A 15,595-nucleotide genomic window follows, 5' to 3' on the forward strand; every position below is an offset into this window, starting at 1 on the left:
ACCGCCTGCGCGCTGCTGGAACCCGCGTCTGCACGGCGGGTGCTCTGATCAAACACCGGGTGTGATGCTGGAAGGAACAGTACCCAAAAACGGTGCTCACGGGGAGTTACATCTGTATCCAACAGGGACCTGATCTCCGCAGAAAGGCATTACAGCGTTATTTAAGTGAAATAATCAAACTTTTGCATAGGAATCACCACAGATATTACCACAGACTTCCTATGGAAGAGTACACGTTGGCTCTCAAAACAATCTTCATCAGCCAACTTAAAATTCTGACTGCATTTGCACTTTACTTATAATATTTGTGTCTTACCAAGGACTAACCACCGCATCCTTCCACAGAACCATTTCTTATGGCAAATCTGCTCTGGAGAGCATCACAGTCATCAGAGAGTAAAATCCAAAACCAAGAGAGAGGCTAGGGAACGGCTCCCTAGTTAGACAAGCTGTGACACAGTGCAACTGAAGATATTGAATGTTTTCTTAGATGTTAATGATCACTAACACCAAGAATCACCTTGGAAAAATGGGTATATACCAGAAGATATAAAGTTCCATGATTCCAAAAGAGAAAGGATTTTAAAAGCGATGCTAAGTTCAATAGGAAAATTCATGTCAAAGAACTCCCAAGAAACCTACTCAATTAAGCCAACAAACACCAGTTAAAGCGTTTCAGATGAGCATCACCTTCCCGGGTTTTAATTCAAACTTTGCACATAGAACAAAAAAAAAAAAAGAAAATTCCATTTTTCAAATCAAATTCAACCAGAAATTGAAGTACCTAAACAACCATCTTAGTTTATAATGTTCTTTTTTCACATTTAAAGCTGCTTTGTAACCACCACCTTTTATATTCTGTTTCTTTTGAGATGATTTATTGTACCTGGCACAGGACGCAGAGCACTCAGGAGGGAATGCTAAATGCTCACTCCTGCAGTGCTCTGCCTGCCCAGGTGCCCTTCTCACCTCAACAGCGCTCCGGTCGGGTGCGTGCCCTCCCGCAGCAGCAGCAGCACTGCACTCACCCGAGTTATTGCATCGAACGTGGAAGCCACAGCAACTCTGGGGAAGAGTTGGAACTAAGGTACACGTCCTCTCAGGGAGCAAGCCAGCGAAAGAACAGGAAAGGAAAATGGAGCATGAGTGATGTACAGACAGGGCCGAGCAGGTCAAGTAGCAAGTGGAAGCTGATAACCACAGAACCAACAACACTGGCAAGTGCAAAGGTGAAGCCAAGTGACAGAAAGAAACAGTGTCACTAATTATCCTAATATACCATATACATACAATATATGATGCAGTACTGTAGTGCATACACTTCCCACCGGGTACTGAAATGGAAATTTAAGCCTTAACACCAGGATTGGCAATTAGAAAATAACAGGAGTGACAGCTGAAGTTGTAGTTACACCTCCAATTAACGGCTGCCAGCCCCTTTGTCTGCATTCACTCGCCCCGAGCGCTCGGAAGGGGTCGTTCTGGGGAGCTGGCAGCGCTCCTGCAGGGATCGCGCCCGTCTCCGCGCACTCACGTCAAGACACACTGCTGCTGGCTTGTATACAGGAAGGAAATACCTCAAGCTACAAGAGTAACGAGCACACCACTAGTTTATATGTTGGATATGAAACACCTTAGCAGTCGTATTGCATGGATGTGCTAACTGAAAATACAAAACAAAAGCTGCTGATGTTGCCATCAAGAGTCTACAGGTAAACACGCAACCGTAACACACCATAAAATGGACGCTTTTCTGAGTCTCTCAAATAAAAAAAAAATACTCATTTGGGAATTTGCACCTGCTGAGTTTCAACTGGGCTACTTCAAGGAAAGTGAAAAAAGGACGTGGGATATATTAAGCTCAACTATTCGAAAAGGATATTTCTAAGTGAGCTTCACAAAATGTTGAGCTACTTGTATGAATTAATATCAAACCCACAGTGTTACAAAAAAAAAGTGATCTGTTAGATGCAGGTTTAACACACAGCAAGACTGATTCAGTCTGACTGCACGATACAATCTGTTACGGTTGTGCACCTTTTCAGGACTGAAAGGTCCGTTCAGAAAACCTGAGATAAATGGCACGTTCATTGCTGAGATGACACAGAATATCACAAACCAAAGGCAAGGAGCAGTATTTCAGACAGACCTAGATGCAAGAACTTATTGTAAACTTGAGCAAAAGGAAAGCTGAAAGGTAATTTAAATTTCAAAAGTTAGTTGCTAGATAGACATCCCTCATTTGGTAAGATTCACTGAATGCGATACTTTTAAACTGTCAAATCCAGGTCACAAAAGACTACTGCAGTTATTCCGAATGGGAAATGGCATCGGAGCTTCTCTCTCCCACCTCTGCCCTCCTCCCAACAAAAAACAAGACAGGAAGGTCTCTTTGGTTCGCTTCCTTTGCGAGATTTGTGTTTCTCCTTCCGTGCACTCCCATCAGGCAGCGTTGGCAGCGCACCCCGGAGTTTTTTGTTTTTTCCAGTCGGACAGGTGAGTGTCACACCAACGGCTGCAAAACGGCTCCGGACTGCAACACGCACAATCGAGAGAATGCTCCTAAAATGTAGCACCCCAGGCAGGAGGTAAAAAAGGAGCAGGGAGGTATGCACACGAGAGGAAAACAACTAAAGTGGCATGAAATGGGCCAGAAAGCAGCACTGGGGCACGGTGATAACAACACATCCACAGTGGTATTCACCTGCTCCAAACATGCCACCCAGAGTACCAACCCGAGCTGAGAGAGGGGGAGAGAGAGCACACGGCATCTTTGGGTTTAAGGAAACAAAATCAGAGGTTTGCTACCAAAGATTCAAACCTGAAATAAAAGGGCCAGCAGAATATGGCTTACTAAACATCAATTTTGCATACTGTTTAAAGTTTATTATTTAAAAACTGTTTCTGAAATTCTCAGTCACAACCAAGTAACTAAATTAAGTTTAATGCTTGTAACTGAAAGATTATGAAAATATCTGTTTTTGTTCAAACCATGTAAAAAATCCTCGATAATACATTGTAATATTTACTTTTTAAAACTAAATTGGAAGATCAACTCTCAGCAGATTTAAGTGTATTACACACGGTATTTTGTGAATTAAGATTTATTGATTTCCACTGTATTTGCTTTAAATATGGTTGAAGCTGACTGCAGAAAAGGGATGGTGAAATTTAAGTTAAAAGTAAACTAATGGTGAAAGAACATCACCTCTGGCTTCCATCAATGCCTCGTTTATCATATTTTATTAATAAAGTTCCAGGACTATCACATCCAGGGATGTTGGAGGCCTCTCCCAGCAGTGTCCTTAGCTTTGTGTCATTTTCCTGTGCCAGAGGTGAGCGTGCTTTCAAAAATACTGCCACTTTCCCAGCACCGTGTCTTTGATTGCATCAACATATTGAGTTGGTACCCAATAGACCCAGTAGTAAGATGCTTCTGTTGGGCCCAGCTGAAATGCCTGCAAAGTTAAAAATGACAACATTTACATGTGGAAAACAGAACAGCTCATACCAGACAGCCTGGACATACGTCTTACCCACGGCAGAAATCAAACAAGTCTGCTATACCCAAGGCCTCTTTCAAGGATGTTTTATGCACCACACATTTGGTGTGCAATTAAAAGAAACGTTCCTCTGAGAAACAACTGCAAAGAACCAATTAAGTGATGAGCTCTTTCCTTTATCACAGCTGCAACAAACTCTCTTGGCCAGTTTCAAGAACACGAGGAACTTAGGGAAGACAGAATCTAATGCACCCCCAAAGGTAAGTCTCTAAAGAAATTATGCACAGAGTTAGGAAGCCAAACAGGAACTAAGACAATGAACGTGTTTTCATAAATGAAGTCTCAGAATTTTAATTTGTCTATCTAAATAGACAGAATGTCCTATTCTCTTACTTATGTGAGCAGAAATCGGAGAGGAGCATTACGGCATACCAATAATCTCTACCCTTGTTTTAGAATGATTTTTGTATCATTTCTGGAAGAGGACATTTTCTTATATCGGTGATCAAAAACCAAGTATTTGAGAAAAGACTAGATCAGCCCCCTCCTGCAGACAATGATTCTAAGGTACAGCATTTCCCCTTTCTTCCCCTAAAGAAAGGGAGCAAACTTATATAAGGAAATTACTTCAACTTCAGAAGTTAGTTACTGCAATTCCTGCAGAGTACATAAAGCAAAACCTCAAAAGAAACAGCCAGTAGAATTAGCACTGCTCTTCTTAAATGTGTTACTTTTCTATAACCAATACCAGTTTTTCAGAAAATTAAGCGTGAAAAAAAATATTACCGAATCAAATCACTTTCCTTTTTAAATCAGCAGCAAGACCTGTTATTTACATAAATAGAACAGAAACCAGAAATTCAACTAGATACAGGAAAATATCACTAGCATTAAGAAATCATGAGTATTTTTAAGAAAGCACGAGTATTTTTACACTGCTGTAACAGTCACGAGATGGAGGATGTTAAATGGCACTACCACTCGTGTGAGACCAGCCCAGAGTTCCATGGAGTAGCAGATATCCCGTACGCCACCCAAAATATTTACATTATGACCGCAGACAATGTTGACATTCCACAGCATGAGGCTGGTATTGCTATCAGTCCCAGACTTGCTCTATTTTGAGAGCCTTCCTCCTGCATATTTGCATGAAGTAACTGGAATGATATTATTAATTAAAGTAGAGACATTACTTACCATCATGTGATAATCTTCGTGTCCTTCAATAGGTTCACTCACCACATTTTTAATGGACCCCATGGGTAACTTTTCTGTTCTCTCTACATTAAAATCGATCAAAGTATTATTTCTGAGACACGAGGAAGATGTATGTTATGCTAACATCAAACACCACCTCCATCATTTCCAAAAGCTCCTCGGGTGTCAGGCTTTCCCACTGGGGTGAACTTTGGGTATCTGCTGCTGAGAGGAACATCTTCCACGTCACCATACAGCCCCCAGCTGGAGCGTTAGGAACATAAAGGAATCCCAAACTGGACCGCACAGATCCCCACCTTTTGATGTCTCTGCAGCACACTAAGTACTTCAGGGTACCTGATGTGGGCCTTAAATTCAGCAAGGGGAAGTTTCATGTTTCTCCCTAAGGAACTCCACTCGTACCAGCAGGATTGCTCCCATAGTGAAAGCTCGTCCGGGTGTAAGAATATTCAGGACTATCAAGGCTTATACTACGCTCTGCAGAAATGACAAGGCTGAAGGAAGCCAAGGGGGAGAGGCTAGCTAACCCTTTGAGGTCTAGTTCTGGTTTTAACCCAAGGTAGTGCTCAGCTGTCACTATAAGAGCACAGGCAAGGAAACATTCATGGCTAAGTAGGGAAAGAAAAAAAAATTTAAAAAAAGGGAAACTGAAAGAAAAAAAGATGACTACAATTAGGTGATAGACTAAGGTCAGCCAGCCAGAAGCAACCAGCAAGAATGACACGGTGTAGTGTCCAGAGGAGATTTTCTGTCTCAGTTATGTCCCTGCTTCTTTCTGAAGACCTAACTCCAAGAAGCTTCCTTTCAGTTCCAGCTTTCAGTGTCAGCCTAAAATTGCCTTCTTGCACATAAGACAGAAAAAAACGTAAACTGAACAAAGAATTCCTTAGCTCTGCATAATTAATTCTTGTGAACCAGGAAAAAATCCACCTCCTTAAGAAGGTAAACAGGGAGATAAACATACTCAGTCTGGGCTGGAAAGACAAATATTCTTTATCTCAGTGCCGTAACTAAGCTGACTCTAAACTATCCCTGTGAGACTTGCAACTCCTTCACGGAGTGAAATCCTGCTTTGCACTCATTTATCACCCCACAATTGAATTACTTCTTGCAACGTCTCAGCAACAGGCAAATCCATACTACTGATGACTATATGAAATGTACACAGAGCAGCTGAGAAGCACGTACCCTTGTCAGCCCTTAGGCTACAAAAACGTACAGTGTGATGTGGGAAGCAAAGGGAGGCCGTCTATGGGATAAATCAGGTGCAGTTTTCCAAGACTGCCAAGTTAAAAAGAAAAAAAGAGCCACAACAACAAAAACTACGTTAACAGCTACTTGTGTTTATTCTGGCCCTTATGCGCTGGCATCTACCAGGAGTTTCTCAGAGCAGGAAGTTTCCCTCTCACCAGCAGCCAGCAATTATAACCAGTCCCTGAAGGAAGCAAGCTGCTGCTAATTTGGGGAAGCAGGGAAACAGGTTATATTAAAGACAGAGGACTATTAAGAAGAATCAAATTTCAAAGCTTAAGAAGCACTGATCTGGAACACTTCAGAAATACTGAACTTGAAACTGGTCTAGAAGGTGAGGGAAAAGGATTAACTACCTAAATACTACTCACGTATTTAGAACACATTATCAGTAAGAAAAAACCAACACGTGCCCAAGCTATAGAGGAAAAAATGCAGCGTCCCTGTCGCTTAGCCTAAGAGATCTCACTGCGATTTGTACCAGTGGAGATTTTAAAGACAGAAAACCCTCGAGTTCACAATCAAGTCTGCCCTACATAGGAAAGGTCAAAAACTTTTGAGATTTCTGCTTACTTTGGAAATAACGTAGCAGCTGGAGGTGCCATCCAAAGCTAACATTACCATCCAATTAGGTTATTTTACTGGGACAGCGAGCAAGCACTTCTATTCTTCTTGCTCATCAATATAACACTGCCCCATCCTGGTCAAACTAAAGGCTTCCTTTGGAGGCAGGGGGATTATCTGAGACGTCCTCAGCAATGCACGTTATCACCACAGCACTGTCAGCTCCTCCTGGCACCGCTCAAGACGGTAAACTGATTCCTCTGCACAGCAACACATGCCATAGTTTCTGCAGTTGTACATCACTGAAACAAGACACCCAACTGATTTTGGTTGGAAGGACAAATAACGACAGAGATGCCAGCACTCCTACTCTTATTCCCAGCTCTACGATTCTCTTTTGAGTCGCAGCCAAGTCATTGAGCCGCTATGTGATGCTGGCATCAAACCAATGTTTATGAAGTACTTTTGAGATACGTTAGAAATGCCAAATATTGTAATTTATATTTGGACCTATGAATAGCAGATTGGAACGTCAGTCTACTGGCACAACTGAACTAACTCATGTTTTCCAAGAACAGAAATAAAATATCGACCAATATTCGATAATACGAGAGAACGGCATTTGAGAAGCAGCAGCAAAATTTAGTTCTCAGGTAATAAAATAACAATATTATTCCCCGAACACAATTTAATCACATCAGAAACTTTCTAGCTCACACAATTCACATATACACCAAACATTAATTATTCATCTCAGAATTTGAGTCGCTCACCTTTTGTACCAATCCATAGCTGGTCTTGCTCAAGTTTGAAGGTCAATCTTACTTTCCCCCCTGATTTGTTGTACATGCCAGATAATGGCACTGTTGGCAGGCGCTCCTACAAAAAAAGCAACACAGTAAGGCGCGGTGAAACACTAACAGGAGAAGGCTTGTCCTTTTGGTTTTTTAAGCATAAGGATGATCTGATTTCCCAGTTTTCTACTAAGACAAAAAGGAGAGGTAAAGCCATCAAAGAAAGGTCTCAGGCCGTAGAAAAAGCCCTCTTTTTTCTAATTGCAACAACATCTCAAGTACTCATTTACTGACCTGAACGCCTTTAACAGAAGGCATCACATCATCGGGTTTTCCTTTATCCAATACTTTTCTGTGTTGCTACGAGGTAAAAGCAGAAGTTAGAATTTACAGAAACACCAGAGAATTGTTCACATTACTTCTAACACACCCTGTGCTGACCATCACCCAACAGCGCCAGGAGGCAGTTAAAAACTATTCAGTCACTATCACACGGGAACAGTTAATTTTCAAAGTTAACGAGCACTTCCTAGGAGAGCCTAAACAAATTATATAGATGAATAAAATCCCAATACGATGCAAAGGGTAACGACCTTCGTAGAATTCACGTCTACACTGTATGTATACAAAGCCCACGCCTCACTCTAGCATCGTACATGCTGAATCACATCGGTGGCATTTGGCAAGACAGTTTGAACAGTCAAGTGTTACATTCAGTGAATGGCAGAAATCCCTCTACATCTGACAGTGCAGCATACCGCAACACAGCAGCAAACCAGGCCAGATTAGAGCAGTAGTAACTAAGAAAAACATGCTCACAGCTCGTAAGTTGCTGAGTACCTTTAAACAATGATGGAACTTACAGTGAACGTGAACTATGATAAATTATAGAGAAACAAAAGCACGTCTCATAAAGGTTGTAGATCAACGATGCACGTTTTAATTTTTATTTAAATTTATTTTGAGAGGGGCTGGTAACACCTTGAGCTGAAAATCCTTTATCAGCCCACTGTGCTGCAGCACAGCTGCCAAAACAAGCCTGGCTGCACCGTGCTTCGCTTCCTATTAGGAGGCAACGCTTCGATGCAAGAGGAGCATTCAGCAACCATGCACCCTGCAGTGCTTGGGAAGCTGAGGGAACTGCTCTCTTGGTGTCCATTTAGAGGCAGTTTTTGGAAATCAAGTTCTTTTGTGTCTACCAAAATTAGTTAGGTTTTGGATATAATTAATCTTGGCTGCGTTTGAGCTAACAACCACGAAACGTTTCCCTTATTTAACGTTTCTGCCCGAAGTGCCTGGCAGCAGCACAAGGGGTGTCCTCAGCGCCAGGCTCTGCCGGGCCGGGCGTCTCTCTGCTGTGAGACCCTCTCCACGCTCGGCTGTCCCAACCAAAGCCCCTGCCTGCTCTGAGGGCCCCACGGCGGCCACAGAGCCCCACAGGAGAACCGCCCGAGCCCCGCGGCGCTGCCCCCCGGGCTCGCAGAGCCGCCCACAACCTTCTGCCTGCAGAGCGGCTCCTTCTTGTTCTCCTCGGCCTTGACCTCCTGCTGGGCGGCCTCCTTGGGCGTGTTGACCGCCAGCACGTCGTTGATGGTGGAGCCCACCACCATGATCTTGGCTCCGTTCGTCACCTTGATCTCCCGCAGCGTCTTCTCCTCGGGCAGCAGCCCCTTGAACATCACCTTCTGCATGGCGGGCGGGAGGCCTGCGGGTGGGGCAGGGGGGGGGGTTACCGGGGGGCCCGGCCACCCCGAGGGGCTCGGGGCCGCCCCCACCGACCTGTGAGCGAGTGGATCTCCTGCTTCAGGTCAGCGCCGGTGCCGTCCAGCCGGACCTTGACGTCGTACTTGTTCTTGTTCCAGATCACCTTCAGCTCCACCAGCTCCTCGCCGCCCTCGGCCGCGCCGCCGTTGCTGACGGAGGCCGGGGGGAGCCGGCGCCCCTCGCCCTGCGGGGAGCCGCCCTCCCCCCCGCAGCCTCCGGCCTCCGCCTCCATGGCCGGGCCCTCGGCACCTGCGGGAGCGCACGGGAAGGGACGGGACGGGACCGGCAACCGGGTGCGGCACCGGGCACGACAGCGACGGCGACAGCGACACCAGCCCCAGCCCCAGCCCCAGCCCCAGCCCCAGCCCCAGCCCCAGCCCCAGCCCCCGGCCCCGGCCCCGAGTCCGGCCCCCGGCCCCCGGCCCCGCCCGGCCCCGGCGCCCCCCGGCTCCCCCCGCCCCGGTGCCGCCCGCTCGTACCTGGCGCGGCGGCGGCCATGATGATTGTGTACAATCTGCCGCGGGGCACGCCGGGAAGCGCCCGCCGCGGGGAGCGCTGGGGGCTGGGCCGCGCCGGCACCCGTAGCCCCGCCCCCCCCCGCCCGGCCCCGAGCCCCGCGCGACGAGAAGGGGCGGCGGTGCCTTTAAGGGGAGCCCCGCCCCCGCTGGCTGCGGGCGCGCTGATTGGCTGCGCGCTGCGGGCGGAAGGGGCGCGGCGGGACGGAGCCGGCACCCAGGGCGGAAGTGGCGCCGTGATTGGTTGGACGCTGAGGGCGGAAGTGCCCTGAAAGGTGGTGCCGGCACTGAGGGCGGAAGAGGCGCTCTGATTGGCTGGGAAACGACGGCGGAAGAAGTGTGATTGAACGTGCCGTCCCTGAGGGCGGAAATGGCGCTGTGATTGGCTGGACACTGAGGGCGGAAGTGGCGTGCAGTGAGAGCCAGCACTGAGGGCGGAAGCACTCTGTGATTGGCTGGGAACCGAGGGCGGAAGTGGTGTGTGGGGCGTGCCAGCACTGAGGGCGGAAACATTCTCTGATTGGCTGGGAACTGAGGGCGGAAGCGGCGTGCAGCGCGTGCCGTGGCTGAGGGCGGAAGCGGCGCGGTGCCGGCCGGGCGCTGTGGGATGGAGCGGGCCGTGGGGGCCGTGCGGGCGCTGAGCGGCGGCGGCGCGGCCGGGCCGGGGCCGGGGCCGCGGGTGCGGTTCGGGCCCAGCCCCACAGGTACCGGGCGGGGGGCGGCGGGGGGCGGGGGGCGCGTCCGGGGCCGCCCTGAGGCTCCCCCCGGCCGTGACCGCCCCGCGCCGTCCCCGCCGCAGGTCGGCTGCACCTGGGGGGGCTGCGCACCGCGCTCTGCAACTTCCTGTTCGCCCGGCAGCGCCGCGGGGCCTTCGTGCTGCGCATCGAGGACACCGACCGGCTGCGGGCACTGCGCGGCGCCGCCGACGGCATCGAGGACGTGCTCGAGTGGGCAGGTAGCGGGGGGGGCACAGCACGGGGCAGGGCACAGCACGGGGCAGGGCACAGCACGGGGCACAGGGCACAGCACGGGGCAGGGCACAGCACAGCACAGGGCACAGCACCCCGCGGGGCCGGGCCGTGCGCCGGACACCTCGTGCCGGGAGCAGCAGTCGGCACTCACAGCCCCCCCCGACAAATTATACAATAAATGAAAGGACAAAGTGCGCGTATGGGGTTTGCCAAAAGGTGTCTGCAGGTGTCGCTTTGTGCTCTGAGTCCTCTGCTTTTTCCTTGACCCTAAGAGTGAGAGGAACTTTAGAGCAAGCAATTGCAATGAACTTAGAGCCAGATCCCACAGGTGTCCCCACAAACAGATAAATTTTTGAGATCCGTGCCATTGACTGCTAATTCTGGAGCAGGTGAAACAATTGGCCACGATCCCGGCTGTATTTCTGAAGCACCCTTTGTACACCTACCCCTGACTAATCCTTGCTCTGGGTCACCCATCAGAGCCGCCCGACCATTCACTGGGTTTCGGTGTTTTTCGTGCTGTGGGCTCCCCACGCAGTGCTCCATGCCCTGATGTCTCTGCCTTTCCACGTTTCAGGCATTGCCCCTGACGAAAGCCCTCGCCGTGGCGGTGCGTTCGGGCCCTACCGGCAGTCGCAGAGACTCGACCTGTACAGGCAGGCCTGCGACGTGCTGCTGGACCGCGGCGCGGCGTACCGCTGCTTCTGCACCCCGCAGCGCCTGCAGCTGCTGAAGAAGGAGGCGCTGCGGAACCAGCAGACCCCACGGTAGGCAGTCCTCTTCCCCGGCCATTGCCTCTGTGCTGCGCGCTCCCAGCCCCTTGGGACAAGGTGTGTGTGGGAGTGTTGTCTGTGCACCATCAGAAGCTGAGGGGAGTGACGTCCAGAGATGAGAAGCTGACTGGAGTGTAATGGGCAGACCACAGCTGAAATTCAGGAATTTGTTTAGATTTCATCCAATGTAAGCGTGGTGGGGGTTGGTGTGTGTTAACCTGAGACCCCCGCTCTCCTTTCTCGAAGGTACGACAACCGCTGCCGGCACCTGACGCCCAAAGAGGTGGCTGAGAAGCTGTCGCAGGGCCTCGACTGGGTGGTGCGCTTCCGGCTGGAGAGGGGCGTGGAGCCCTTCCAGGACCTGGTCTACGGCTGGAACAAGCACGAAGTGGCCGAGGTGGAAGGCGACCCGGTGATTCTTAAGGGGGACGGCTTCCCCACCTACCACCTGGCAAACGTGGTGGATGACCACTACATGGCCATCAGCCACGTTCTGCGAGGAACCGAGTGGCTTACCTCAACATCCAAGCACCTCCTGCTCTACAAAGCCTTTGGCTGGGATCCCCCTCAGTTTGGCCACCTCCCGCTGCTCCTGAACAAGGACGGTGCTAAGCTGTCGAAAAGGCAGGGGGACGTCTTCGTGGAGCGCTTTGCTCAGGATGGCTACTTGCCAGAGGCTCTGCTGGACATTATCACCAATTGTGGCTCTGGATTTGCAGGTAAGGGGAACAGGCTCGGCACTTGCTAGGACACTCCATGATGCTGACTTTTGGGCAAATTCGTTCCCAGTTTATTCTTGTATTCAAGAACTTTGACAGTGTTCAAAAGAATCAGGAAATGGTAGTCAAGCAACCAGTCTGAAGGGGCTTCTGTCACCGAAATGCTGCCAGGGCTTCTGCAGAGCTCCTGGGAAGGCCTCGGTGGTGGCCTGGGATGATGTGAATATTTCTGTCCTTGGGTAGCCACTTAAGTGGAGTCTAAAGTTTAAAGACTTCCTACTGGGGACAACGTCCTTCTCAAGGTGAAGAAGCCTTCTGCAAGCTCTTGGGAAAACTTGTATTCTGTGGTTAATGATTGCAGCCAAGTAACACATCTTTCGCACTTGTTTAACCTGAAAGGCCGTGAGAGGTTGACTCAGTTACTCCTTTTGCTCTCGCTGCGTGACTATTGCATGAACTTATGTTTCAGGAACTTGGCTTGGGAATGAAACCTTTACTGGACAGCAGAGTCTCCTGGCCAGGTGTTATTTCTGCTGGGCCAAATGATGCAAGGGGTGTTTCACTGAAGGGTGTAACAGAGCCAGGCAGAATGTCCCAGTTCCTAGTTCCTTCACAGAGTCTGCTCGTCCAAAGAGGGCAACTTCCAGTGTGTGCCTTCCAGAAGTTCCCTCCTCGTATGTCGCTGCTTCCTGTCAGCGCCGTGGAAGGCAGCCCTCCTCCTCCTCTCTCACCTCTTGGCCGTGCCGCTGCACCAGCGCTGAGCCTGGGGTTTGCAAGGAAAAGCAGTGACTTCAGTTCTCTGCTGGAGAGCGAATGCAAATCATAACCTCGTTGGGTTACGTTGCAGAGAAGCAGATGGGGAGAACTCTGGAGGAGCTGATCTCGCAGTTTGAAATCGGCAGGATTACGACCCATTCCGCCTTACTGGATCTTGAGATGCTCCCGGAATTCAACAGGTACAAACACCGGCGGTAACGTTAAATCTGAATGGTCTGCTGCAGGACGTCTGCATGGGGCTTTGATGTTGCTTTTCTAGCAGGTCTAAAGTTCCAGCTGGTAAGTGTTGGGAGACTGAAATCATTGGCGTTGGACTAACCCAAAGCAGTCTAAAAGCAGTTCTCTCCCTTGTCACAGGGTGCACCTCGCTCGCCACATTGAGAATGAAGAGCTTCGGCAGAAGCTAATTCGGGAGCTGCAGTCGCTGGTGGAGCGTGTCTATGGGGATCAACAAATGGATAAAGAGGTTCTAGAAAAGGAGTACGTGGAGCAAGTCCTCCTGATGAGAAAAGTATGAGAAGTGGTAGCGTTGTGTTACTGCTTCGGGTAGTCCTGGAGTGTGGGACGCCGTGGGTTTGTGGGATTCCTGCGTGGAGACTCAGCCGAGTTCTGGGCGTTGCTTTGACCTGAGCTCTGCAGCCTGCAAACAGCAGGTGGCTGCCACTGCCAGTTCAGGGAAAAACTGCCAAAACACGGTGGTGTAGTTAGCTGACCTGAAGGAATGGGTGGCGTAGGCTGTGGACAGGATGGAAGATACCGTGGCTCTTCCAGTGTCAGGAAAGAGGTGAAGCCAGCAGGTTCCCAGTCTGCCCCTGGGATGCTGCTGTAGCATCTGGTGAATTCCTTGCAGGCAATGAAGTGTTCTTAAAAGGGCAAGCAAAGTCCCTGTCTGCGAGCACGAGGGTGGTGGTGGCAGCAGGGACTGGGCCGGCCATGTGACTTGCTACGTGTCTCATGAGAGGCAGCGCTGAGTGTGGCAAGCCACTTCCCAGGCTGAACTCTGAGTCAGCTGCATGTGGCTGAGCAGGACGCGTAGAGCAGCCCCGCAGGCTGTTCACGACTGTTCACACCAGCTGGTTACGGCTGCAGAAGAACGAAGCAGCCAGAACGTCAGCGCTTCACGTTTCTTATGAGAGGTACAAAGCGCAAGGCAGCGGGGTGTTTGGACCCTCTTCAATTGTTTGTGAAGTCCAGAGAGCAGCAGCTACCTCCCTCCTCACCCCCTCACCTTGGCCCTCAGCCATGACAGCTTTGCTTTCTTCCTCCAGGGTCACATAAGCCTCCTGAAGGACCTGGTGTCGTGTGACTATGCTTACTTGTGGGTTAGGCCCTCAGTGTCCCGAGAGCAGCTCCAAACTCTTTCTGCAGAAGCAGATGACATAGGAAAACTAGTCTTAGGGTAAGTGTCTCTTTCCAGCTCTGTACGCATCACCTGTCTGCCCCAGAGCATCGCTCTTGGCTGCTGTGCTCCTGTTGGACACGCTCATGGTTTTCATTTGTTTTGGTTTACTTCAGAATGTGCTGCTAATGACTGGTGAGGAGTTCTGAGTGTCTTTAACTGAAAGGCTGCTTACCAGCAGGAACGCTTACATTAAAGCTCGTGGGATTGAGCATTAACGCTTAGGGCAGGAGAGAAAACCCTGAACTGCTAGAATTGTGAGAAGATTTTGCAAAACCAGTCTGAGGAAGCTGGCAGTTCTCTAAGTCACTAGATGCTTCTGGGTAGGAGTCCTGTGTGCTGTACGTCCCCAGACTGTAAGGGCATCATCTTTCCTAAAGGCTTATGGAGAGACAAACGGCTGTTTTGACCATGGAGGAGTTGAACAAAGACCTCAGAAACCTTCAGAAGCAAACCAGAGAGACTAAGTACAGCAGCATGATGAAGCTCCTTCGCCTGGCTCTCAGTGGGCAGCAGGTAAAAAAAAAAAAAACAAAAAACTGAGACTGGGACCTTCTCTTTTCCTGGCTGTGGTTTATTTTTTTCAAACAGCTACCTTCTCTCTGATACCAAGATACTGGTATTTTGGCTGCACATCCTGCAAGAATTCACATCAGTTGCTGCTACAAGTGAAAGTCCTGATGTGCAGTTCTGGAGGAAAGGCTGCTCTGAAAGTTTCAGAAAGGCAGAAATTGTTAAGGCATGAATGTGCTGGTCACAAATGTGGAGTTAGAAAAACTTCTGGACCAGCTGTCTTTTTGGTTCAGTTTGATCATTCTTAGTATTTTGGCACTCGGTATTTTAGTACTTTGGGAGGGGAAAAAAAATAAATCTTGCTTTGAGATTGCTCAGAAAACCCCTGCCCTCGGTCTAACAGCAATCTGATAGCTAATCACGCTGTCGTTTCCTGCCTGGTGATGCAGATATTTGGACTGAGAAGTGCAGGTTTCCGTTCCTACAATGACTTCTCGTGTGTTTCAGCACGGACCGAGCGTGGCGGAGATGATGGTGACCCTGGGACCCAGAGAAGTGTGTGGAAGGCTACACAAAGCGCTCTCGAGCTGACACCAGACCAGTGACTGCGGGCGTCAGCCCTGGGCTGCGGCTGGCACAGCACCGTGTCCCTGAGCCCTGTGCCTCCTGGGGACAGCGCCATCAGCTGGGGTCACACGAGGAGGGGGGCTCCGGGCGGTGTTCGCGGTCTGTACGGCTGTGGAAGCCAAGTGAAAGGCAGCCCGCCTGGCGGGGAGCTGGCTGCAGGAGCGGCTCTGTCCTTGTGCGTTCCTCGCGGGCACGGCCGGGTGGGCA

General features: G+C 49.9%; 2 protein-coding genes across 2 annotated transcripts; one reads left to right on the forward strand and one right to left on the reverse strand.

Annotated features, from left to right (window-relative positions):
* Positions 1–680: 680 nt before the first annotated feature.
* UBFD1 (ubiquitin family domain containing 1) lies at positions 681–9,663 on the reverse strand. The gene is made up of 7 exons (XM_084295891.1): positions 9,574–9,663; positions 9,110–9,343; positions 8,827–9,035; positions 7,625–7,690; positions 7,310–7,415; positions 4,701–4,783; positions 681–3,458 (listed from the first exon to the last, which is right to left on the reverse strand). Exons 1-7 carry the CDS (start codon positions 9,590–9,592, stop codon positions 3,348–3,350), a joined length of 828 nt encoding a protein of 275 aa, XP_084152017.1. The 5' UTR covers positions 9,593–9,663; the 3' UTR covers positions 681–3,347.
* Positions 9,664–10,179: 516 nt separating this feature from the next.
* On the forward strand, positions 10,180–15,534 carry EARS2 (glutamyl-tRNA synthetase 2, mitochondrial). The gene is made up of 9 exons (XM_084295888.1): positions 10,180–10,313; positions 10,409–10,564; positions 11,158–11,347; positions 11,600–12,072; positions 12,920–13,028; positions 13,207–13,360; positions 14,118–14,248; positions 14,629–14,764; positions 15,269–15,534. The coding sequence occupies exons 1-9, from the start codon at positions 10,217–10,219 to the stop codon at positions 15,350–15,352; spliced, it is 1,530 nt and encodes a 509-aa protein (XP_084152014.1). The 5' UTR covers positions 10,180–10,216; the 3' UTR covers positions 15,353–15,534.
* The last annotated feature ends 61 nt before the right edge of the window (positions 15,535–15,595 follow it).

Source organism: Netta rufina (assembly GCF_964035555.1).
Source record: "Netta rufina genome assembly, chromosome: 15".
Classification (NCBI taxonomy): Eukaryota; Metazoa; Chordata; class Aves; order Anseriformes; family Anatidae; genus Netta; species Netta rufina.